This window comes from Tripterygium wilfordii, chromosome 6 (genome assembly GCF_013401445.1).
Source record: "Tripterygium wilfordii isolate XIE 37 chromosome 6, ASM1340144v1, whole genome shotgun sequence".
NCBI classification, from domain to species: domain Eukaryota; kingdom Viridiplantae; phylum Streptophyta; class Magnoliopsida; order Celastrales; family Celastraceae; genus Tripterygium; species Tripterygium wilfordii.
The window spans coordinates 10,018,356-10,044,119 of NC_052237.1; the positions used below are offsets into that span (position 1 = coordinate 10,018,356).

A 25,764-nucleotide genomic window follows, 5' to 3' on the forward strand; every position below is an offset into this window, starting at 1 on the left:
TTTGCGCTCAATTATATTCTGCACTAACTTTCCATATCTAAACGATCGGTGTAAACAGAACAGAAACTGATGTCAATTACATAAACAAAGGGAAAGGTAAATAAAATTTCTAAGAATCACTATTTTGTTAGAATATCATTAAATCAGAGAAGGTAGATTACAGACAGACACATAACACATGACATTATTAGCAGTATGATTGTAAGACAGTATCAAAACATACAGGCCCCATCACTGAATAGCAGAGAAGTACTAACAACACACACAACACAGACAAGCTCAAACAACTTCTTTCAGTAGAAAGAACGAGACAGCAATGGTGGTAAACCCGATCAGCATCGAAGCAGATGAAGCTGTGATTAGCAGCAGATTAGTTGCCGCGGAAGGCGCAGGTGCCGGGTTCAAACCTGGAGTTTCTACAGCTGCAGCAACTGCCAACACAGAGCAAGCAAACCAAATTGCGAAGATTGCAAGAGCCCTTCCCCAAGCCATCTCTTACCAACAGTGGTTTTCCTTAATGGTTTTTGATGACCATGATATGTGTCTCTCCCTATATATAGGCAACAAGATCCGATGGCTTGGAGGGTACGTAAGACAATGATCATGAATTCTTGCATTGAAGTTATCATGAAGAAACCAAATGGCAGCTGGGGTAGGTGCATATGCAGATAAAAATGGCTTTGTGGGCTTGGTGACAATAGCAAGAAAATTATGTCCATTCATTTGTTGGGTTCTGATAATTGTTCCTTAATTTGGCCGATTATATAAAAAACTTCAGCTTAGTAGCCACACTTTGGTGCATTTTCCAAGGTCCAGACATTTTAACATTCTCCACACAAACGGACACAATCTGCATGCCCACACAAAACACAGTTCACCAAAACATTACAGTATTTGTGGTGGATATTTTCCGCCCACTAAGAAATTGTTTGTTCTGGCCACCTGTGTATCGGTTAGTCCAATCTCCCATAGGGTAGGCCGGCCAGTAAACACATCAACCTCACGAATTTATTTCAGGAAAATATTCCCGCCTCCCCCACTCAAACCCATAACCTCTTGGTGAAACACACCTATGCGGCCTATGCGTTAACCCATTGTCATGCACACAGCAGGCCATCAAACTGGATTTAAATCCATTATACCCTTTAGTGTCCATGTACATACAAAACCTAAAACCATCTCTTAAAGATCCAAATTAATAAAAGCGAAAATTTGAAAGTCCAAACAGACAAGTCCATGGGACCACGTGATCATAAATCCATTGGTTTCCAAACCCTAAAAAGTGTAATTAAAATTTAAAACCTTTATTAATAGGGATAAAGTATTTATAAGCCCTTCTACTACCCATGGGGTTCACTTGCTTAGATTTTGTGGGTAAATTTGGATTTTGGAAGCACTGATAATCTGGTATTGTTTCAGACTTTCAAGATTAATTTGCTGATTATTTGTAGATCGATAAATATATCGATTACCGACTACCACTACTGATTCGACGGCATATCGATCGACCATTTACCGATGTTACCGATAACGGTAACGGTTATCGGTAACGCATACAAATGATGTGATATCGATATTATCGGTAATGGTAATCCGTGTTTGGTAACGGTCACCGTTATCGTAACCGCCCTACAAGCAACAACGTCTGTAACACCGTCAGTGTAATCATTCACCATGATAATGGATCGTAATGGCTTCAGATGTTGCTCTCTCTCCAACTTCCCACGCATGTGCACGTAAACAATTAAATATTATAAAACCAAGGAAATGACCAAATCTACCCCATGGGAGACCGGACTAATCGGTACACAGGTGGCTAGAGCGGACAATTTCTTAGTGGGCGGAAAATATCCACCACACTATTCATTTACACAAACCCAAAAGTGTGTGTATATATGTGTATATATGTGTATATATATATATAAAGAGAAGGGGAGGAGTGGTCATTAGAGTAGAGAATATCTTCAATGTGTTATTTTAACACTATCTAGTATTTTATATGATATATTTTTATGGTCAAGTAATTTTTTGGCATGAATGGAGGATAGCAATTTGGGTTTACATGGTCGCATGCTCTACAATGGAAAATGGATACACTCCTTGATGCCAAATATGGGCGAAAGATGGGTTTTCTTAGGATGTGGATGCGGATGTTAGCTAGCTAGGTACATTCATCTTACATCCATTTGGGTACATGACTGTTGTAAAAGTGCTTGAGCTACAATTCTTGAAAATTTAAGGTGGGTCATCAACAATGTGCAAGACACACGTAAACATAAAACATAAGACAACTACTGAAAGAAATCTTGGCATCCACGATGTGTCGGTCAAAGAAGCTCCGACGGTCAAATCAATAAACGGAGAAGCCAAAAAGAAGGATGCAATAGATGCGGACGGTGGCTGCGACTGTGGAGGGTGATGCGGAGGTAGAAAGTGTTTGACGCAATGATGAAGAGGAAGAGTGTATTTCAAGCTTTTAAAAGGGAATAAGCTCGGGTAAGCTTTTGGCCACTACAACTGTTAATGAGGCATGTGTTACATTTATCATACAATCAGTCAATACAATAAAGTAAGCATTATGAACGGGAGAAGTTAAGATTACAAGTAATAGGAATCATTATCCTTATTGGTTCTGGGTTGTATGTTCTCACCATACAAGTTCAACAACAATCTGTCACCTTAAATTCCACAAACAGCTTAACAAACAACAATCCATTAGTGGCATAAAATGGCAAAGATGATGGATGATCTGCTTCTTAAACATTACAGTTGGCATTGCCTATTTTTGTCACATTGCTATCAAGGTATATGCTTACTTTAATTTGGATTTCTCAGCTCCATGGTAGGGGCACTGGAAGTTGCTAAGAAGGTGGACATAATTGTTGCTTCTTCAGTGGCAAATGGCAATACAACAGCCATAACAACACAAGGCAATACAACAGCAGCAATTATACAACAGCTGGTTTATTCTCAAGTGACAGACAGCCTATCTCATTTTAAAGAATTAATAAAGAAGTAGAGGGTGGCAAGAATCTCAGACTTTTAACTATGATTTGGGTATGCTTTTTGAGATGTTAAATCCAAAAGTAACGAAAGCAGCTGTAGACATAAAAGACAGTTGAAAAAGAAAAAGAAAAAGAAAATGAACAAAGAGGAGAAAAAATGAGGGTTCTTGAGAACATGCTGAGCAGCTTCACAAATGAAATGAAGGAATGACATCCTGTAAACCAGTACATAGGCTACCCCAGGATGTTTTTTGCATGTGAGGCCATGTTATGTAATGAAACCAATCTAATCTCAATGGAGTGCAAGTCAAAAAGAAAACATTGTATGCCAATACTGTCCATTTAAATTGAAATATTTCGCTCTCCTCAAACGGAAGGGCCAACAGGGAGCGCCAAAATTCATTCATAACAGATGTAAAATCAAACCTTGATAACCTACCTACGATTCAAGGGCCAAATTGGCCTAGTCAGTCATACAACATGGACAGCCAAACAGCTCATTCTATCAGATTCACATCTGGGTATAAAGCTATAATAATATATAACCAATGTAAATATTAACCCTAAACCAGTATTGCACTTCCAACCGGGTACATACAACGAGTTCCTTGAATCTCCTAAACAGGCATTTCTAGTAAATCTGCATATTGTTAATCATCTAAACCTGTAAACAATGGGCAATCTACAACACAAAAATATTGGTAAAAGATATGATATGAAGTATGGTAAGTTCCATGCTTTGTAAGGAAAATATTAAATATCACTCGGCCATGGATGATAGAACAAGAAAGAGCACATCTTCCAGTACTTTACCAAAGATTATCACTCAACAAGAAAAAACTTGAGAAAAGAGATTCCGGATATTGTAGCACAAATGCACAATGCTAACATAGTGAATGTTCCTATCATAATAAGAAGTTGCAAGGGGAATTAAAGAACCCCAAAATTCCCCATTGCTGGAACAAGAAAAGAGAACAATGTTCGGGGGCAAGAATGCTAGTACTGTTTTACTAATATCAGAATTTGCATATTAAAAACCATGGATTCGTCTCAGAACAAAACAGATTCTAAAAGTAACTTAATGTATTACAGATACAAAAAGGCAAAACAAAAAAGAATCGTAACGGAAATGAAAGAACAAGCATGGAGAGGAGCCACATAATACGAGATGAAAACTCCATCTGTAAAGGTTTCAAATCAAGACAAGTGAGACAAAGAATATGCAGAGTGCTTGCAAACAATAAGCATATGAATACTCAATACAGGTATTATGTAATGATCCAAAGTGAATAATGAAAGTAATCCCATGCGCATAATAACAGACGTCACTTACTCCAAAAAAATGGACAAAAAAGGTATAGACCAAGAAGGATTCTTGAGTTGATTACCGACCACAAAAAGAGGCCAGTAGAGAACTTTCACTATAAATTAAGAGCCAAATGACTAATGTGAAGAAATGTCTTGTAGAGTTGATATCAAAACATGACATGATAACTTCACTTGACGAAGACCAAATACTTCAAAGTTCGCATCAAAAATAATAAGTAGACTATGGCCAGAGGGAAGTTATCACATTACTGGTGAGTGAAAATCTTGCTGCAAATAAGCTGAGGCCGGCGTACAACCCAAAATAGACCTACAAACCTTGGTGCAAAAAATGATTCCTTTGCCTCCCGGGCATGAGTAGGATTGCAGAATAGGATCCAAAAGTTTAGGCTCCTAAAAAAAGCAGGACGCAAGCAAACCAGAGATAAGAGCTTACAAATCATTCCTTGCCACTCAAGTTTGCGCATTAATTTTTAAAAGTACAAGAAACAATAACTTCTCAACATAGAAAGAGACTAATTTCCAATCTAAAATCTCATCCCCATAGAGACTCATAAAGATGAATTGAAAATTCTCTAATACTCTTTGAATAGTATCATTGATATAACGCTACACTAGCACTAGTGTCTCGCACCAAGCTGAAACACATCCAACATAAAAGGCAGAATTTCAATTATTACATTATAATAGCTTTTAAAGACATCATGCTTCTACTGTGTTGCCGAGCACGAAAGAGCATAACTCGCGAACCGGTGAGAACTCCACCAACCCAATATCCATCACATACCCAGTAACTGGCAACTTCAGATCCCTCAAAACACAAAACGCCTCTCCAATTCGCGGCCTTGGCACCTCCTGCGCCACAGCACAGTAAGGAATCCATGAGTCCGGGCGATATTCCTCCCCCGTATCAATCCCTTCCTTTTTCATAGCATCACATAATTGGGAATGAAACTGAAGCAGAGAAACTGTGGGAGTGGGAGACAGAAATAAGACATTTTGGTCACTGGGAAGGCTCCCAATTGCGGAGAACGATAGTGGCAATGGTTCCTGCTTGGATGCAAAGGTTTTGATGATAGACTCAAGCTTTGTAGGATCGATGAAGGGGCTGGAAAAGAGAGTTATATGTGGGCGTGACTCTATTTCGATGAGTTGAGTGCTGATTTGGCGACGGGCGAGGACGTTCCAGGCTTTCAAGACCTGGTTCTCTAATGCCGGATCGAAATACAACTCAATTGCATAGCCTTGTGACATTGCCACCAGCAGCAGCGATGAATTCTAGTGAGATTAAAAACGAATAGACCGTGAAAATCAAATTGACCCTAACCCAATTCAAAGCTTTAGCGAATTAGCAGAAAACATCAAACACCAGTAAACAAAGATCCAAATCGAAAACCACCCAGATGGTTCGAATTGAGAAAAATGTGAAAATTAAAGTGTCCCAGAAAGGTAAAACCGAAACCCCCAAGTTTTGGAAAGTGAATCAACAATCAAACGGGACAAACCCAACTGAGAAATTGAAGCAAATACAGGCCACAAAGCTCGAGTGAGATGCGTATGAAACAAAAATGTGGGGAAATTGAGGAAAGAGTAAGGGAAAGGGAAATATGAGAGAGGAAGTAAAATGTGGAACTTCTACAACAATAATATGTTGAAAACTGTGGGCTCGATAAATAGCTTCGATTGGACAGAGACAGGAGGAATAAAGAGAACAAGAAATCAGAGAAAAAGTCGCAATAAAGGAGAGGGTACCTTGTTTCTGGTAGATTGCGTTGCGAACTGAACGACTCCAAATCAAATCACAGGAGTCGGGACAGAGGCGAGTAGTCTACCAAACTTCACGAGCTTGGACAAGTAAATTTTGCTCATTAACTGGGCCATATTTTGTTAGGCCCATTATCAGCCCAATAACCTAACGCCTCCCTATCGGTCAACGTCTCTGATTCAGAAGTAAAAACTAAAAAGTAAAAACAAGGAAAGCAGAATTCCCGGAACACGAAAGAAAAGCAAGGAAAAGATGGAGACGGACACCACAGCTTCCGAAACAATGGATTACCAGTACACCAACCCGGCATCCAAAAACGATACAGTTTCGGTTCCCTCTTCTTCCGATATTCCCTTCACTTCCCCCACTCCTACTACTACTACAATGGATTACCAGTACTTGGTAATGAATTGAATAGGGAGTTAGGTTTGTCAAATGGGGAAACAAGGCACAGGATGGTGGGTGTAGTAGCGGAGGCGCAGAGACCTTTGTTTCCGTCGCAGTGGGACAGCGTACAGAAGGCAGCAGCGGCAATGGACGCTGTTGTGAAGGTGTTTTGTCGCTGCCGTGGCAGAGGAAGCGACAGTACAGCTCCAATAGCAGCGGGTTCATTATGGCGGGGAGACGGGTCTTGAGTCTTGACTGATGCCCATTCTGAGAGCATCACATCGCGGTAAAACTCATGAAGCAAGGGTCTGATACCAAGTACCTGGCCGCGTTCTTAGCTACTGGGTCGGAGTGTGATATTGGTATGGAAAATTTAAACTTTGGACGTAATCTCCACAACTTTTTGTTTTTTGAGTAAGCAAATTGTGCTGATTCTTATTTGTAGATTGAACTCATCATTTGAATGAGATTGCAACACAGAATGATACTTACTTAAGGGTAAGTAATTGAAGCAGTCTTCCGCTCTTCAGGAGTTTGTTTTGGGTCATAGCAAGGGCATGTGAGTTTGTTGAGTTGCACGCGGGATTTGAGTTCCATGTTGGTTTTCTTTGTAGAAACTAGTTTCTTGCCTTCAATCACATAAAAATGGGAAGAGGGCTCAATCTGATGTAGATTATTGCTGCTTCCTTAATTGAGTGACAGAGATAGAGCCACTTAAGAATTACAATTCTTTTGTTTGTGTGTGTGGTCATCCCATTTAGCATGCACAGGACCAAACAACTATTATGGATTTCCTGTTAATTGTACAGTAACGCAGTATAGGAAAAGCTATATAAGCTAATTATATTGAATTCATTAGGCTGCTTGCATGTGTGGTAGGTTTGACTTCCATTGAAGCCCTGGTTTACCTTTCATATCTGGTGCGGCTGTATCAATCGAGGGTTTTATCTTACTGGGATTACTGGATGGCATGTGGTATGGTTGATTTAGAAAAAAATATTTAGTTATTCAGTGAGTTGTTATTGGTTGATTTAACTTTGTGTGTCTTTCGATGCTGAGAAGAATGTTTGATGAGTTATGGTTTGCTTTTAGTTCATTTACACAATAGGGTATAATTACTTGATTCCTAGCAGAACATTGATTTAACAAATCAATCTATTGGAAGCTGGTTTGACGCAAATGAACTGTGCAAATACATCATGGAGATTAATTCTGTTGAGTTATTGCTGATGAATATTTGTTTACTGGATTTTGTAATGTTGTTACTGGTATGCTGAATTATGTGGAAGCATGATCAGTAATGGAATGGGAAAGTAGTATGGATTCATCCATTAATTGAATAACGAATGCTTTGGTCTAGCATTGTTAACAGTTAACGATGACGATTTTCTGGGAGGGAGTTTCATCTGTTGATTTTCGAGATTGGCCTGCACTCTGCACTCCAATATGCTGTAACTGTTGTTGGCTATCCAATTGGGGGTGACACTATCTCTGTCACAAGTGGTGTTGTATCACTCATGGAGATACTTTCCTATGTACATTGGTGAACGGGGCTTTTGGGACTGGACGTTTGGGCTGGGCAATCCGACGGTCCAACACGTGCACAACAAATGAAGTCCAACACTAGAGCTACTCTCACAAAGACCCACACTTGGGGCAACAACAAATGAGGATTTTAAATTGCGGAAGCTAATTAGGTTTAAACCCAAGACCTCCCGCTCCAATAAGATTAGTTACTTTGTCATTCAACCCAATAAATTAACTTGTTGGGTTGAGGCATTTCACATAATTTATACATATCCTAACATATGTTATTACCGCAATTATTGAGTATGAATATATTGTATCTCCTAATAATAAACACCTGCTTCTGCAGATAGATGCAACCATAAATTCTGGTGGGACTGCTTTCAATGATAAGGGCAATTGTGTAGGTATCGCATTCCAGTCGCTGAAACATGAAGACATAGAGAGTATTGGTTATGTGATTCCTACTCCTGTTATATAATGTGCTTTATTCAAGATTGTGAAAGGAATGGGGCGTATACATACAAACAGAGATATGAATCCAATTGAAAGGAGACCAGACTTGGGGTTGTTTTTTTTCATTTAAATGTCTTGTAGTGCACTTTTACTCTCCTAATTTTGTTGGTCATTTGCATTCTGACAGGATTTCCAATTCTTGGAGTTGAGTGGCAGAAGATGGATAATCCTGATTTACGCATGTGGTGTCCATGGAGATGACTTCTGAACAGAAGAGTTTTCATATTAGAAGAGTTGAGCCAACCATTCCAGAATCTCAGGTTCTCAACCCATCGGATGTGATCCTTAGCTTTGATGGTGTAAATATTGCTAACGATGGAACAGGTTAGCATTCCCACACTCCCTCCCTCCATCCTCCTCTTTCTGCCTCTCTCTCTCTTATAACTGTTTCCCCCACTTTGTATCTCCAATGACTTAACGTTAACATGTCTTATTTGTCATTAGCATTACATACTCATTTTTGTTCAGAACTGCTGCTGATACCTTGTATCTCTTGTGACTTGTGAGTAAAGATTTCTAGATTGAGAGTAAATATGACCCTGTGAATGTATAGTGTCACCATTACTTGTTTAATATGGATGAATTATTGTTCTAACTCTGGTTGTGTTTCTGGCTTTCTTCACGATTGATTGTGTTCTCTCTTTTAACTCTGATTACCTTCCCTGTCTCCTGTCCAACAGTTAGACATGTATTTACTTATAATCTTGTGCATATCATCAAAGAACTTGTTAGCTAGAGTAGGCAAGCCTCCATACAGGTCAAGATAACCCCATACCTACCGTGACGCCTCTGGCTCAATCAGATCACCCTGCTTGGCATGACAAGTGGATAAATGGCTGGGCTGCTTTGATATCGCTTGTCACGGGTTGGTCATTCTTCATGTTTTCAGACAACCCTTGTGCTTATTCCCACGGTTAATTTATAAACGACGCCAAGGCCAAGTTATAATCTAGCTTGAAGTTCGTTTACAGTGGGAGCTGGGGAAAGGGTTTTGAGAAGAGACTGGCTTACACCCCTACTCTTACCTGTCGAAGCAGGTGGTGAGAAACTTGACCACTTTTACTAATATGTACATGCTTTACCTATATTGCTCTCTAAAGTAGACATGGATGTTACTAATAGATACAAGCTTTACACTTGTTCATTCTTGTAGCTTTGCAACAGAGGGGCCTTATGAGAAGATGATGTTTCTGGGCTGCCAATTTCGAAATCCTTGCCTATTTCTTCTTGAGCTTTTCCCCACATTACGGTATAAAATCCAACCGATATTATCGCTGCTCCAATAAGACTGAAAATACAAACAAAAGTACATAAATTAGTGATTAACGAACTGCAGACAAAACAAAAGGACCGATAATTTGGTTTATTCCTTGAACTTATATGGAAAGTTGTCTATTTCATGACAGGATTTGCTTCTTCTCTCTGGTCTATCATACCTTCCAAGATGGAGAGTATCGCCAAGGAACAGGACACCCATGGCAGCAGCAATGGCAATCGACAACGGCTTGAACATTGCTACAAAGACAGGACCCTTATGGTGCAGGGCCCATGTATGAACAACATTGTTCAGGCAAGAACCAAATAGTCCCTGCATATATAAGGATTAGAACAAGAATCCAGTTGCTAATTAACCAACTAGTATGCGTTAATAGTGCATTGTCTTTTACCGAGCAGATGATCGAGGCCAAGGCTACATTAGGCTCCACCCTCCAAGCACTTGAAGTTCCTTCTGTAACCAAACTCACAATTGCAGCTACAATGCTCACACACAAATTGTAGAAGAACACTACGGTTAGCTCCGCTGGATACTCCTTCATGATTTGTGCCTGGAATATACATTACTGAGTTTCTTTACCTCCCCCACCAGAACCAGACATTCAAACTTGGCAAGATTTTTGAATATCAGCAATGTTGAAGAACACATACCTGAACTATGTACCACATTGGAACCAAAATATACTCAATAGTGAGACATACACCTCCGAGGACCCAATTTGAATTTGATGAGTGAAGGGTTTGAAGGGAAATGGATGGTGATGATGAAGCTAAAATGATCGGAGGGCCCTTATACAGGGTCACCACAAATGCACCTGTGACTGATACTATAGTCCCCCACACTTTAGCCTGACTGCTTGCTTTTCTCAAAGCAACCTTCTCCATCCTTTTCAAAGGGAAAATGGAAAAGAAGAAGAAAATGAAAGTCAAGTAGATAAGATAATTGCAAGTGGTTCCATAATCTTGCACCCAAAGATGGAATGCTTGAACTCCCAAGAACAGAAATATTGTCAAAAATGTAGTGGTCCCAACTATTGCATTGATTAGAGGTTAAATCACTTGTTCACAAAGTACTACTCTTTTGTTCTTTTGTTTGAGCCCTAGTACACACTCATAAATATACACAAACATGATATCCCCAAGATTAAACTCTACTCCGTGGACAAAAAAGAAATACATGAATAATTAGTCAGGTGAACTGACCATCGGTGTGTAGTTGAGTTAAGGGCCAAGTTGAGAGATTCACGAGGTTCAAGTTTAACTCTCCACGTCAACCCGCAGCAACTTTCTAAATACGTAATTTTACATAAGCCAAAGGGTCTTAATCCTTTGTTTAAAAAAAAAACTGAAAATGAAAATTAAGGCAAAAGTAAATGAAAACCAAGCATGGTGACTAGTGGACACCAGTCCTCAAGCACAAATAATGGTTATTTTTTATCACTTGATACTTGTCAGAAAGATAACATATTGTCTTAAAGACCCCACAAGGACACATGGCAAACACTCCACCAGCCCATCAAGAATAGTATTACTATTGGCTATTCATCATAAAGAAAAAAAAAACTAGTATTTCTGATTTGCAGCAAAAAGGTGGATTCTTTAAATACCTGAAAATGATGGCAAGGACGAAAGTGAAAGCTGGAGTGAGGTTGCTGATAGCTGAAGCAAGTGTTGGAGAGCTGTATTTGATTCCTGTATACCCAATAATCTGAGATGAACTCCTGCTCACAAAACCCAATTAACTAATCATACTCAAATTGACTGTAATCATACTAAAATAAGATCCAATTGAGAGTTCTTGACCAATTAGAACATTAAGAATCATGGGTTTCTTTACCCTATCAGACCCAGAAGACCAATTTTACAAGCTATGGAGGAGTTCAGTGGAGGCAGCACTCTTGATCTGCAGAGATGAAAACAGAGTAACAATCAACCAAATGCTCTGCTTGATCATATCATCATAGCTATTAGCATGTAAGTAATTAAAACAGAGAGAATGAAGAAAACCTATGAGAGAAGAAAGGGGCAGGAAGGAGAACAAGAGCAGCAACAGCATAAGCATAGACAACAAAGACATGGTTGTTCATCCCTTTCAACGTTGCTGCTTTGAAAAGTGTGTTTAAACCCACATTCACACACTCCATTGTAACCATAGCTGTGAATGGCAGCACATCTCTGCAACAATATCTCCCTGCCATGGCTTCCTCTCTCCCTCTCCCAGACTCAAGAAACACTGATTGAATTCAAATGGGTCCTGAGGGAGAAATCACTAGGCTTGCGTTTTGGATTCTGGGTTGGGTCTTTTGAAAGTGAGAGATGATTAGACGCAAAGGACTTTGTGTATAAAATATGTGATGATTTTTTGTGTGTAATGACAATAGTGGGTCCTTGTGTTTCTTCCTTTAAGAGTGAAGAAACAAGACGAGTGGTAGGGCTTGTTTTGGGATTTCATTATGAAATTGGTAACAATAATTCTGGTTATCCTGTTGTACACTTATTATCTTTGGAAGTCACACTCAAAACCATGTTCAATGAAGAAGAAACAATAAATAATTGGGGATGGAATGTGAAAGGCATCTTTTTCCTATAATGATTTATCAAGTCAACTTGTGCAAGTTTTGAAGAATGTTAGTTGTGGCCTCTGAATCCCCTGTTTTGTTAGTTGGATCTTGCAATGAAGCTATCAATTTCTAAATGGGATGGTAGATTCATAATTTGAACAAATTGAGAGTGATGAGAAGAAATATATGAGAAATAGGAGAAAAATATAAGAAAGTTTGTTTCAATACACTTGAAGTATTGTCTACGCTTTGAGCCTAATCCTCACGTGATTTTGTCCTTCAAAAAGGGTCTCAAGTGTTTGAAGTTGGGCATCTTTTAAACCACATTACTTGATACTCTTCAAGCAATGTGAGACATTTGCATGTTCTAAATCTCTCTCGCACTTGTGGGTTCGGTTATGCGAGTCTCAACAAATGAACTATATGAGTTAGGATCCATGTGATACCCCTCACCTTATGGATGGTCTATCTATAAGGACATTCTAAAGACCTAACAAATGACCCAAATGAGTTGAGGTCTTTATATGATCGAGGCTATGTTCCGATACCATGTTATGGTTAGAGGGATGAGAAGTAGAAGAAGGAGGTGTGAAGGTTTGGCTCACTCCACTTGAGGTTTTGTTCATATTCTGCGTTGAAGAACCGCATGACTTTATCCTTCAAAAGACATCCCAGATGTTTGAGATTGGGTCATCTAATAAACCATATCATTGATACTCTCCAAAAAAATGTGACACATTTTCATGTTGTAACAAATCTACATCTTTATACCAATAACCAATTGTAACTTTGTTTTTATAAAATAAATAAATAATGGGATGGACTGTAAAGGGTGGAGATTGAGTGATTTTGTCAATAATAATATCTTGATTATAAAAAATAAAATAAATAGAAAATGGGATGCACTCTGTGATTTTGTCCCTTAATAAACAAATAGAGCTTGCTTTGGAAAACATTGAGTGCCCCATTATTTCTCAAAGCCAACTAGCCAAGGCACTAAAGAAACAGAAATAGAGTACAACCTTTGACTAAACAACATCATTACCAAATCTCAAAGAGATTAAGAGTGTGTTTGGATTGAGGGATTTGGGGGGAAGGGGAGAGAAGGGAGAGGAGGGGGAGAGAACGGAAGGGAGGGGAAGGGGGATTATTTTTTCCTCTCCCATGTTTGGATAGATAAAAAAAAAAAAAAAGGAAAATTTGTTTAATTTACTAATTTATCCTTATTTTTATGTTAAAATATTATGTACAAGGGTAAAATAGATATTTAACTTACAAATGACTTAATTAGTAATCCCTTCCCTCCAAATGACTCCATTTTGGAGAGAAAGAATTTTAACAAAAATTTAATGAAATCTTCCTCCCAAATCCCCTCAAATCCCTCCCCTTAATTTTTAATAAACTATCTAAACAATGGAATTGGAAGGAAACTCTATTTCTCTTCCTTTCTCTTCCCTCCAAATCCCTCAGTCCAAACACACTCTAAAGGATCTCTAATCAACAAACAACTGAATTACTTGTGTTGGAGAGATTGCACACTCTGGCTTTGCCTGATCGTTTTGGTTGGAGATGAATTCTGCCCTCCTTGGAAATTCAAAGCCAACTAGCCATGGCAATCATCTTATGAAAAACATGATAGCCTACCCTAAAAAACAAGGGCCGGATTTTGGACAGAGTAATGTATGCAGGCAGGCAGGCCAATTAGTCATGGAAGTAGGTCTCTCACAAGAAAGAAACTGCAATAATTTGTCTACCTTTGGTTCCAAAAGGCCACAGAGAGAGACTCATACACCGGATTCAACCTGCAACAGGGTAGGTAACTGAGAACTACACACGATACAAATATACTCTTTGAACATCTGATATCGATCTAAAGTCGAGCTATCAGGTGTAGGCGCATAGAAATTTTCCATCTATAACAGGGTAAATTAAGTCAAAACTCAACATGTGACCACAAGAGTATTGAAGTCAGTATCTTAGATTCGCCACTAAATTATCATCTAAGCGGTTTCGCATGGGCAAACATAACACACCTTTATAAGTGCTGTGCTCCCACAATAGAAGAAGCACTTGATGTGCATTTCATCGAGAATAAAGATATAAACCACAAGATATTACTTATCCCAACATATGTATTGGACTTCTGCAAGCATTTCTCAAATAGCATAAGAAGGGGAAAATGAGGCTCCCATTAATGTTCAGTTGTTCTGATTATTCACTTGTTTTGCCTGATAATATCTTACAAGCTTTCTTCAATATTTGGCTTTCCTCAACTTTCTTAATTCTTCAGACAGACTCCATTATATTTCTTCATCCGCAGCTTTTGGCAGAAGAGGAGTCTGTTGGCTGGATGTTCCGGCGCTACCAACTTCATCTTCCAAGCTAGTCTTTTTCTCTTGACTTTGTCCCCACAACAAGGTATAAAATCCAACTGCAATTATCGTAGAGCCAATAATACTGCAATATCCATCACATATTAACAAGTATTTTTCTTCATCAGAGTCAAGAACAGATACATATCAGAGAAAACCTCAATCACATAAAAAATCACAAATCACCTAATTTCTACATATGATCTATGAATGAATATGATGCAACCCACAAGGACAAGTACAAGAATAGAGTAGGCGTGAACGTGAGAAGATGTAGTGTGGTAATAACAAAACGGTAAGTATCCAAGATTGAGAAAGTAAGCAAGGAAGAGACTTCCTTTCCTGGTGGAGAGATTTCGTCATATTTTGCTGTCCGATGAGAGATTCTCCGTGCTTCATCTGTTGTTAACGTGTGTCACTATATCACTATATATCCCTAATAGCTAGTTTCAACTGTTGAACTTGTTGTTTGTTACATTCTCCTGTGTTGGAGTTTGTAATATGTTCATTGAGATAAGGTGCATGTGGAATCATCAATGGTGAAGTTGTAGGTTATTGTTAGCTGGATCTTCACTGAATGAAATGGCAGACAGTAACGGTTAGTCGTTTTATAAGCTATGATTTGATACTGTTGCTACTGAAACTTAATAAAAGCTGTATTTTGTAGATGACAAAGTAGAGCAAATTATACCTGCCTAGATGAAGAGTATCACCGAGGAATATGACTGACATGACAACTGCAATGACCATCCCCAAGCACCTGAACATGGATACAAACACAGGGCCCTTCCTGTGCAGACACCATGTATGAACAGAGATTCGGAAAAGACTCCCAAAGATTGCCTGAAATCAAACCAATCTACGAAAATTCATTCTTTTTATTGGAATGGCAGCTATGTTTATGTTTATATCATTGGAAGAACTTGGTTACATAAGCATGGCAAGGTGGTGCGTCTCACCTGGGACACGATGGCAATCAATTCAATGCGAGTCTTCAGTTTCCATGAATCTGGGTTTACTTCAAGTATGAAAGAAAAAATTGCACTCTGGATAGTCACAGAGAGTGTGAAGAAGAAGACTATGGTCATCTTTTCTGGATACTCCTTGACAGTATGTGCCTGGAGATTGATTTTCGGACCAATATCGACACTCAAAAAGTCAGTCGAAAGTGACTGAAACCAAAACTTTTGCAAGTAAATAAATCACGAAAAAATTACTGAATCACATTATACGATGAAGAGAGGAAATTACTTGAGACAATATAGACCAATGAAGATATGAGGAATCTCTTTACAATCTTGTAATAGTCTAATCTGAAGCTTAAATGCAATAACTTGAAGTGGAATATTTCTTCTCATACCAGAACAATGGCCCGCACTGAAGCCAGAAGGTAAGTTGCTGCAAGGAGGAGACCTCCAAGGACCCACCTTGATTGCATTGAGAAAAGAAGCTGATGACGAAAATCAGCTGATGAAGCCATCAAAATTTCAGGGCCCTTGTACAGGGTCACTATGAATGCTCCTGTCACCGCTGCAATGGCACCCAAACTTTTGGCTCGACTGCTTGATCTTCTCAAATCTAGAGTTTCCATCCTAAACATTTTAAATTATCACGAGGAAGAAAATGCGTGCCTAAAGCTATGCATCTGTTTCATTAGGGAAGGTACCAGAGAAAGGAGGACCATCAACCTATGGATCACTAATGTTTTAATCAAAGGAAAAAATGTACCATAGATATATATCTCAAACTATGGGTAACTTTGAATCTTTATAACTTTTAAAAGCAAATATGGCTCCTTAAAAATGTACTTTTTTGTAACCTTACCCGTAAATCACTGCAAGTGCAAAGGTGAAAATAGGAATAAGGTTTCCCATTGCAGATGACAGAATAGGGGAACTGTACTTAACACCAAGTAAATAAGTCATTTGCCCTGTAGTCCTGAAAAAAAAATTATCTACAGTTGGATGATGGAAGGCATCAATCAATAATACCAATAAAAATGTGAAAGCTATCCTCAACTGAAAACAATAAAATCATGTAGCTTGAATACCCAATTAGACCAAGGAGGAAGAATCTACAAAGAAGTGTAAATGTGAGGGGAGCTCTCTTCCTGCAAGAGGGTCCAACTAACTGTCAGATCAGATGTCAATCCTTACCACTAATTTAACACAATTACACAAGGTATAGATAAATGGACAAATTAAACACCTTCGGAAGATGATGTAAGGTAGGAGGATAAGAGTAGCAAGAGCATTAAAGTAGACAACGGAGACGAGGTTGTTCATTCCTCTTGTCAGAGCAGCTTTGCTTATTACAGCTAAACCAACATCCGTACACTCCACCGATAGCATCGCTATGATGGGTGCTGCACCCCATAGAAAAAATACCATCCCCATACCTTTCAACTGCTCACGTCTTGCCTTTCAGCAAGCTGAGGAGAATTCTCTACACTGAGAAAGCAAATGAACATACTGAAAATCCCATTATTGTTCTGCAACAATCATTGCTAGTTGATAATAGTTAATAGAACAACAACCATAATAGAGACAAAAGGGCATCCACAGTCGGTAAAGTTTCTTCATTTAAAATTCATTCTCAAAAGAACATGACCACACTAACCTTTGTTGATTAGCATTTAGCAACTTGCTTTAAACAATAACATAATCGCAATAAGCTCATGTCAGCCACCTTATTTGAGATCATTCATCACATCACCAAGACAACTTTCCACATAGTTTATATCATTAGTTTCCCCTCCAAACTGTCAAGATGTACGCCAATTGCAACCTGTTCATAATACAAACAAACATTTCCCATAAATTCCAAGAAGACAGATGGGAAATACGAGAATCCAAAATCCCAACAAAAACTTTATATAATAAAACTAAAAAAACTATAGGCATTTCAATCCCTCCTCTGCTTTCTTCTCTCAAAGAAGGCATGGCACTTAAACCCACAGTGGACGTCTCCGTGCCAAATCCAGCATATTCCTGTAATGCCGGACCGTCCTTGTAACTTTCGGAGTCAATTGCTGAATTTAAAGATACCACATTCAAAGAACTATCAAAAGCATTAGCCTTTCCCGCATCCTGGATCCTGTCTGTTCTGCTTGAAGCCGACTTGAATCAAACGACCAGTGTCGGAATCTTCCCCGAACCCAGAGCCAGCGCAATGATTCAGCAGTCTCGAAGTCACTGGAAGCAGCAAGGCTACAAAAGCCATAACCCTTACCTGTCTCTTTTTCATCAATGCAAAACCCACCTCCCATTTTAAGGTAATCTTCAGAAAATTCAGCTTCATGAGGATTGTTATCTCCACACCAACCCTCCACAAGTAGGACCTTGTTGAGAAGACTGTAGCCAAAGTTGTGGGCCTGTTGAGCTTGACTGTAAATCATGGACCTTGTTCAATGTGTTTAGGGTTGTTGCATATTTTGTCCTCAGATGACAAAATTTTAGTTATGGTTTGTCTGTTCTGCATCTTCAGGCCAGACCCAGTCGCCACAACAGTCGACTGGTTCAAGAAAATAAAAAATTATATGCACACATGAGGTTTCCATTGAAATTTGAGCAAAAAAACAATCACAGTTCCACACTTCAGATTTTCTTATTAATCTTAACATCCAAATATTAAAAAAAAAGAAGAGACATATAGTGCGGGCTATAGTTTCACGTGAATAACGGCGCATCCTTGCCGAGATCCATGGACGACTTGGTCGAGGAAGGCATCCCGAGGAACGCGTATCTCGCCGAGAAATCACGATGAATAATATCGTCATCCAAATGAGCATTCTGCCCTGGACCTTCGTCGAAATTAAGCGCGTAACTCGAAGGGTCATACTTGAACTTCCCCTGCCTCCCAAACCCGTGGTTCCCATTCCGGTTGTTCTTATTGAACCGGCGGATGAAAGTCTTCCATTTCGGACCGGCGACCAATTCAGACCATTCCCGAACACGATTCCATCCTCGGACCAACCACGACTCCTGATTACTCGTGGCGGGGTTGTTTTCAGCATTCCCGATCCGCTCCCACCATATCGATCCAACAGCCGGGGAAGGGTTGGAATTGAAGCACGGAATCCAGAAACAACATCCTCGCTTCGCAAATGCGGCCTCGTTAATATCGTCCGCGTCCGGTGAGTGGATTTCCGAGGGCTGCGAAGGCATTTTCGAGAGAGAAAAATTCAGGGCTTCTCAAAAGGGATTTGCAGAAGAGGGAATTGGGGGTTCCCGAAAACCCCAATCAGGGCCCTGATTCTCTCTCCCTCAAAATTGTTAATGATTTGTTTTTGGGTCGAAAGTATTGTGTTGGGATTCTCCCTGAATGGAGGAGAAAGAAGAGTGTGCGGTGGGGGGTTTTGAGGGAGGAGAAAATGAGGGAGGTGGCAGCGGAAACATCGGTTCGGTCATGACAGTTACTCTAAATTAGCGGGAAAAAAGAGGGTGAAAGAGGGTGATGGATTATTGTTAGATAAATTATAAGATAAAAAATGAATAATGTTTGAGACCCTCAAAAAGTTACCTTAAAAAATCCTCATTTAATGTAGAGTGTTGGATGTGAAGTGGGTCTATAAGTGTGTTTTTAATCAATGGTTATTTTGATGACACATAGATTGGGGGGATTTTTGGGGGTGATATTTTGGGAGTCTCTAACATTGCCCATAAAAAATAACAAAAATCTTTTGAGAGGAAAAAAAACAAGAATCTAAAAAGTTATTTAAGGTATAACAGTGCACTAAACCTAATTTAATTAGCAAACCACCTAATATAAAAATTACTTCAATTTTTTTAATTATGCTTTTAGCTAACTTGGAATTTGTGTAATGTAATAGTAATAGTTTGAGTGATAGCCTAGCTGGTGAATCTCTCTAAGGTCAAACTGTATGAGTTCGGGAGTTTCTAATTCCATTTTCGATCCTCACTGGGAACAATACTCTTGTACTCATGTGTTGGTTTTAATCCAACTTACTTTGTCGTTATGTGATAAAAGTGTGTGCATGCGGGGCTTAATGGTATGAGTTTAGTCTCATTTCAAATGTCATAATATAAATTTATATGGTGTTGTTAACCACCAAAGTATGAGATTATCCATTATGTCGCCTAATTGGCCTAGCCTGTAGGTTCTTTCTTTCTTTCTTAGGTGCTGTTCCAAGCTTTCAATATCTACGCAGGTCCGGTTGAGCTTCTGCTAAATAAAGGCCCAAGAAGGCCCAATACCAAAGAAGTGGAATATTGGGTCATTGCCACTATCTAGTCCAATACTAGAAATGGCTTCTGTAGCGGCCCATTTTAACCCTATCCCCTCCCTCTAGAGCTGTTTCTGGACGAATCTTTGACCTATGAAAGTGGTTTCAAAGAAGACTCTCCGACAGCATTCCCAGTCCTTTTATTTCGGAGTTTCAGTGTTGGTTGGATAGTGGTCATGATCCTCCAGATCATTATCTTGGTTTGGACTGATGTGGCTTTTAATCTGTTTTTACTTGTGCCAGAAAAAAAAAAAAAAAAAAGTGGTTTCAAAGAAGTGAAATCAATCATGACTTTTTGTTTATCCCTGTGACTTATTGTAGCAGTAGATATTCTCATTTGAATTTGAATTAGTGTTAGTGTTATCACTCTTAATCCTGATATGAACCTAAGGACATCAAGGACATTGTGAAGTTTGTTTGTTAATATTGTTTTTGTAATCGTTTAGTAATGGCCACGTGGCTATATATGATAGGTTTGATAGTTATAAATAGAAGTTTTAGCTTGTAACAGGTGGAGCTTATGAGATATACAGAACTAGTTCTTCTTCTTTGTTTTTAATTCCCTGTTTACATCTTCCACCACCATAGCTACTCTCTGTTTACATCTTCCACCACCATAACTACTCTTGTAAGGTCAAGGTTTGAACGAGGTTCTTATCAATTCCCTACTTTGATCAACTGAGACATCTATAAAACCAATTGATCATCAAGCAGTCAAGGAATCGGTCCGATTTTACACGTTCACAAGTGCAATTTATTATTCTCCATTTCTAGTCAACCATTCTCAGCATCTCTCACAATAAATACCAATATACCGTGCCATTGTTGCACAACATTTAGATATTCAATACACAAAACAACAGCAAGAAAAACAAAATTCTCTTGATCAGTGCTTTTACAATTTGTACAATGTTTCAACGACTTCAGATTGTTTCCTTCGTTATTTTCTTGATTTACATGGTGTCGGTTGTGACCGACGACCGTACAAGGCTGCCCATTGAAGCCTGGTCCTCCTAGCCAAGGAGAGGTAATTGGTTATCAACTTCTTGTTGGAATACTTGAAGATCTTGCTCTCTGGGGAATAAAGAATTCAGGTCCAAGTAGTGCTGGTAAAGGATTAGAATTTTGGAAGGAAGTATCATAATTGGTTGGTTTAAACTTCCAACCTCGAGCACCGTACACCCTAACTCCGGAGATAGAACCAACTAGGCGACATGGATAAGGTAGTTGCAATATGGGTAAAGACAATTGTTTGACTCGTACAAAGCTCCAGTCTTTTAGGCATACTTTAGAATTTTCAGATCATTTCTTTTCCTTTTGTTCTTTCTGGGTATGACACAATTGTGATTCTAAAAGTTCAAATATACTGTATGTTACTCAGTTACTGAAAAACAAAATATATTATACAAGCTGTTGCCAAGAACCAACTTTGAGAGCAAATATTCCTCATAAAAAAACAAGTACAAAACATGGAAGCCTAATCTTACATGTCCTACAGTCACTAACCCCTAATAGTCTATTAGTCTGTATGAATGAACTCAAAACTTTCTCCATCACAGAGTTGAAGGCTCAGGAATGGGGGCTGTTTCCCTTGTTGACAGCTCAAGGGCCTCTTCTATTTTTACAAACACTTGTGCCATTGCCGGTCGATCTTGCTTAGGAGCTGTGCATGACAGAGCCAGATGAAGAATGAGATCAAATGCTTCTGCTGAGTACTGGCCGTCGAGCTTGGGATCAGCAAATTCTTCTATGCTTCCTCCTCGTGTAAGTGCCTTTGCCTAGAAGGCGAAAAAATTTGTTAGATGACACTACTTACAACTTACAAGAATTAATCCAAATAAGAGAAGAAACATCCAACCATTTTATTCAGTGGCATTGGGTTCTTCAGGTTTAAATTGATAACTTTTCTCCCTGAAAGAATTTGTAGAAGTACTATTCCAAAGCTGTAAACATCACCGAACGAAGTCACTTGGCGGTTGCATTGGTACTCAGGATCAACATAACCGAATGTTCCTCTTACTTCTGAGCTCACATGGGTTTCCCCCAAATCAATAACTTTAGACAATCCAAAGTCTGAAAGCTTGGCCTCAAAATTTGGCCCCAGAAGAATGTTTGTTGGCTATAACAGGCACAACAATTTTAGCTCAAGCAAAAAAGAAACCTTTAAAGGTATGAAATTTTCAGTGCACAACATACCTTTATATCTCGATGAACGATGCAACCTTCAGTATACGTATGGAGGAACCAGAGACCTCTAGCACTATCAATTGCAATCTCAAGCCTTTGAGTCCAGGATAGTTTCTTATCCTTCCCTATTGTGAATTAGATTGAATATTCATTACAGTTGAATGAACACAAAAGATATGTTAAACTTGATATGGCAAGACAATGAAAGCATATGTGCCTACCAAAAAGCCACTCTGACAGATTTCCATTGGGACATAGCTCGTACAAGAGGAAACATTCATCTTCTCTAAGGCAGTAACCTAGCAATGGAACAAGGTTGGGGTGTCTGACATGTGATAAGCTTGTAATTTCTCTGAAAAAAGTTTCTACATTTACATCATTGACGATATGCTTGATTGCAACCTCCTGTTTATGTGATAATACCCCTTTATACACCTTCCCTAACATAAAGAAACCAAAACAACAGAATAGAAGTTCAGAGTTAGTTGAATATTTAGCCAAACACAAGATTGCTACACTACTTTTACTCAAAATTCTTACCGGCAGTTCCTTCTCCGATGAAATTTTGGTCATTTAGATTGTTTGTGGCAGAATAAATCTCCTTAATTGAAAATTTTGGACAACCAGCCTCGTTCAGTCGCACATCCTTAAATGCTGCTCAATGGATCAACAGAATCAGTAAACGTATATCTAAAATACTTATTGAAAAGTATTTGGGGCATACCATGTTTTTTGGGTGGATCATTTGATTTGTAGCATCTTTTGAACATGATATACATGACAATGATCAGTAACACTACAACCCCAGTGATGCATCCTATTAAAATCTTTCCTGTTTGAAAGTGAAATTCTTGGTGGTTATTAAAAAGATTATAGCTTCATAATCTCAAATATTAAAACATGCTATAGATGAGAATTACCAGAATTGGACTTATTCTTAGCTTCCCCCTCTGGTTCTTGGTTCTCTAATAAGAAAAAAAAACAATCAGATCGATACAGTTAATCCTGTTAAAGCTGGAGCACATGTTCAATCTTAAATGTCTTCTGCTAAAGTTAACAGAATGTACTAGAGAACAGATTGAGGTAAGTCAATGTGCCTACCGTTACCGGTGTTGTTATTTTGCTGCCCAAGGCATTTATAAACTGTTTGCACATACTCCTTATCTGCAATCCTACTACTTGTTACTGTCACAAGCACTGTGAACCTGCAGACGTCAAGTTCATCCTTGGCAGGATCGTCAACAGAAAGCAAACCTCTTCCACTTATGTCTTCCCAACTCTTCAGGCACGAACCACACGACTGATCCCAGTCTCCATCAGTACTACTAGTCAGATTGCAATTTTCCTTTAAACTTATTAATTCAATCCCAAACTTACTGGTAACATCATCTACAGAGAAATCAGAACAACCCCCGGAACCGCTTTTTAGCTTTTCGATCCCACAACCGGAAACACGATGAGTAAATTCCTTCGATGATGCCAAACACTTATGACTTTCGCTGGAATTCACAAATATATTTCCTGTTTGATTCGCAAGCTGGCCCAGCGCGTAGAGGTATTCCTTGAATCCTGATCCACAGCAGTTCTTACGCAGAAATCCACCCCAATTTCCTTCTCTACAACTTGAATTCTCTGAAGCTGAATGAAATTGAAAATCAAGACTGCATCCAGTCTCATCAGACTGAGAAACAGAAACAGAAACGTTGATGCAAGAGACAAGGATGAGCAGGTACAAGATTGTATGTAGCTTAGAAGACATACAGATTGTTGTCATGTACCAATCATAACAGTAGCAGATGACTGTACTCATGGTGTCATAAATCATTATTCCTTAAATTAAGAAAAAAAGAGAGAGAGATCTTGACTATGTGATCCTGTTCCTGAAGTCATGGAACCTTTGAAATCTAAATTTGTAGTTGCAAATTGAAATAGCGTCCATTGCAGTAAACAAATTAAAAACCCAAGAAATGTAAAGTTGAAGGGAATTATGCTAATTAATTATTCTTGGCATAAATATGCCAATACTATTAATCTGTTCTACTCTTTGGATGGCATTGGTTGCTGCCGGCCGGCCAATGCCAGTCTCAGAGGAATGTCAGACGGCCTTGTTTGCATTGCTCTATGCAGTGAAAAATACTTCCAGTGTTAAGGACAAACTTGTGTAATGACACAGCAACTACAGACAGTTGTGATGGTTAATGGAGTTTAAAGAACTCTTGGAACATCATAGGGGCATTGTGGTAACTGGTAACCTCGCTCGATAAGCACTAAGACTGCCTATAATATGCTCACATAATTAACTCATGACAAATTTGATTATCAATGAACACTAACCTTGATTACTCAATCTCAAAATAAAATTCATTTTCCATGTTTTGAACATGAAATTAATTTCTAGTTTATTGAGCTTGTCAATTTTGTTGGAGTCTTCCTAGTTCCTTCAATCTCTTGATGTTTCATATCTTTGCTAACCTACAAGGCTAATACTAGAACTTATTTTTGGTGGCCAAATCATACCATATAGGATATACCTTTGATTTTCTTAGAAAGAGAAGTCAAAAAATGGAGGTAAATTGATTTTTATGTGCCTGATATGACATCTCTCTAACCACCAGAGTCTATCATATAGTTGTGACCAGTTCCGTACAACTCACATAACATGCAACTTTGTAAATTCATCAAAAATTCAATGATTTAACGCTGACCTGATATGGCCTCATCAATTCAGAACCTCTATGGCCTTATCTGGATAGTCACAGAGCTGCTGAATGAGCAAATCCAAGGTCTTCCATGAACACCCACTATTCTCCTCCATAGCCTTCTTGGACATATCTGGAACTGCAATCACCTTCACATTCTTCCCCATCTCTCCCTCCATCAACTCCTTCATCATCTTCTCCAACCCCTCCCAAGTCACATACCCATCACTTGTACTCTTCAGTCTCAAACCCACCTTTATCTCCGCCACAACCATTTTTGAATTCAAAGGCTGCTCTGCCATCATAAGCATATGCTCTCCAACACTGAATTCCATCCACAGTGACTCAAAAACCCTTGTACACCTTCATGCTCCGATATCTCCCTCTGATTAACCCAATCTCTCACTACAATCCCTCTCTCTTTCACCCTCTCTTCAAACCCTTGTCCCAATTCTGCCTCACTTTTTGTAATCACCCTGAAAAAAATCCACCCCAGATTTCTCCAACCCAATTACTATTTCTTTGATTTGGTCTGTCGAGACTTCTGGCTGAGTCCCAAATGCTATGCACCGAGCTTGACCTTCCCTGCCCAAGTTTCTGGTCTCCAGCCAATCAAGAATCCAATTGAGTTATTGGGCTTTTCAGGCCCGGTATCAGCTAAACAAAGCGGCCCAACGCACCAGCCTTTGGGCTCACCTTCACGACCAATCCACTGTGAATGAGGAAACCGGTGGCTAAGCATTAAACGGTCTGCTGATGAATATCAATCAAACAACTAAATGCTCGATCGCAATTCCAAACATCTCAAAGTCTCACCGTATTTACAAGAAAATAATATCGAACCAAAACAATGCTCTCTCGTACAGTCTCCCTGGATTCTGGAAGCTGGTCACTGAGCT

General features: G+C 39.0%; 5 protein-coding genes and 1 long non-coding RNA gene across 26 annotated transcripts; 1 reads left to right on the forward strand and 5 right to left on the reverse strand.

The window, feature by feature from the left end:
• Nucleotides 1–4,756: 4,756 nt before the first annotated feature.
• Nucleotides 4,757–6,218, reverse strand: LOC120000004. Its single transcript, XM_038847867.1, has 2 exons — nt 6,084–6,218; nt 4,757–5,609 (listed from the first exon to the last, which is right to left on the reverse strand). The coding sequence occupies exon 2, from the start codon at nt 5,583–5,585 to the stop codon at nt 5,034–5,036; it is 552 nt and encodes a 183-aa protein (XP_038703795.1). The 5' UTR covers nt 5,586–5,609; nt 6,084–6,218; the 3' UTR covers nt 4,757–5,033.
• Nucleotides 6,219–6,276: 58 nt separating this feature from the next.
• Nucleotides 6,277–10,101, forward strand: LOC120000005. 21 transcript variants are annotated; one of them, XR_005468551.1, is made up of 6 exons: nt 6,279–6,845; nt 6,929–6,981; nt 7,363–8,180; nt 8,360–8,413; nt 8,654–9,775; nt 9,933–10,101. It is a non-coding gene; the product is annotated as an uncharacterized LOC120000005 (long non-coding RNA). The 21 variants fall into 21 exon arrangements; XR_005468554.1 differs by having other exon boundaries at nt 6,281–6,981; nt 7,363–7,458; nt 7,844–8,180; XR_005468555.1 differs by having other exon boundaries at nt 6,282–6,981; nt 7,363–7,458; nt 7,856–8,180.
• Nucleotides 9,423–12,111, reverse strand: LOC120000003 (WAT1-related protein At3g28050-like). The gene is made up of 7 exons (XM_038847866.1): nt 11,809–12,111; nt 11,639–11,704; nt 11,409–11,522; nt 10,453–10,687; nt 10,194–10,352; nt 9,963–10,114; nt 9,423–9,814 (listed from the first exon to the last, which is right to left on the reverse strand). Exons 1-7 carry the CDS (start codon nt 11,997–11,999, stop codon nt 9,658–9,660), a joined length of 1,074 nt encoding a protein of 357 aa, XP_038703794.1. The 5' UTR covers nt 12,000–12,111; the 3' UTR covers nt 9,423–9,657.
• A 2,235-nt stretch (nt 12,112–14,346) lies between these two features.
• LOC120000991 (WAT1-related protein At5g40240-like) lies at nt 14,347–17,227 on the reverse strand. Its single transcript, XM_038849192.1, has 7 exons — nt 16,943–17,227; nt 16,785–16,844; nt 16,559–16,672; nt 16,095–16,326; nt 15,694–15,852; nt 15,426–15,577; nt 14,347–14,819 (listed from the first exon to the last, which is right to left on the reverse strand). The coding sequence occupies exons 1-7, from the start codon at nt 17,128–17,130 to the stop codon at nt 14,663–14,665; spliced, it is 1,062 nt and encodes a 353-aa protein (XP_038705120.1). The 5' UTR covers nt 17,131–17,227; the 3' UTR covers nt 14,347–14,662.
• Nucleotides 17,228–18,374: 1,147 nt separating this feature from the next.
• On the reverse strand, nt 18,375–19,131 carry LOC120000944. The gene has a single exon (XM_038849116.1). The coding sequence runs from the start codon at nt 18,898–18,900 to the stop codon at nt 18,403–18,405; it is 498 nt and encodes a 165-aa protein (XP_038705044.1). The 5' UTR covers nt 18,901–19,131; the 3' UTR covers nt 18,375–18,402.
• A 2,195-nt stretch (nt 19,132–21,326) lies between these two features.
• LOC119999601 (probable leucine-rich repeat receptor-like protein kinase At5g49770) lies at nt 21,327–25,471 on the reverse strand. Its single transcript, XM_038847267.1, has 9 exons — nt 24,872–25,471; nt 23,268–23,847; nt 23,087–23,131; nt 22,891–22,998; nt 22,707–22,820; nt 22,388–22,606; nt 22,176–22,291; nt 21,838–22,098; nt 21,327–21,757 (listed from the first exon to the last, which is right to left on the reverse strand). Exons 1-9 carry the CDS (start codon nt 24,884–24,886, stop codon nt 21,533–21,535), a joined length of 1,683 nt encoding a protein of 560 aa, XP_038703195.1. The 5' UTR covers nt 24,887–25,471; the 3' UTR covers nt 21,327–21,532.
• Between the last annotated feature and the right edge of the window lie 293 nt (nt 25,472–25,764).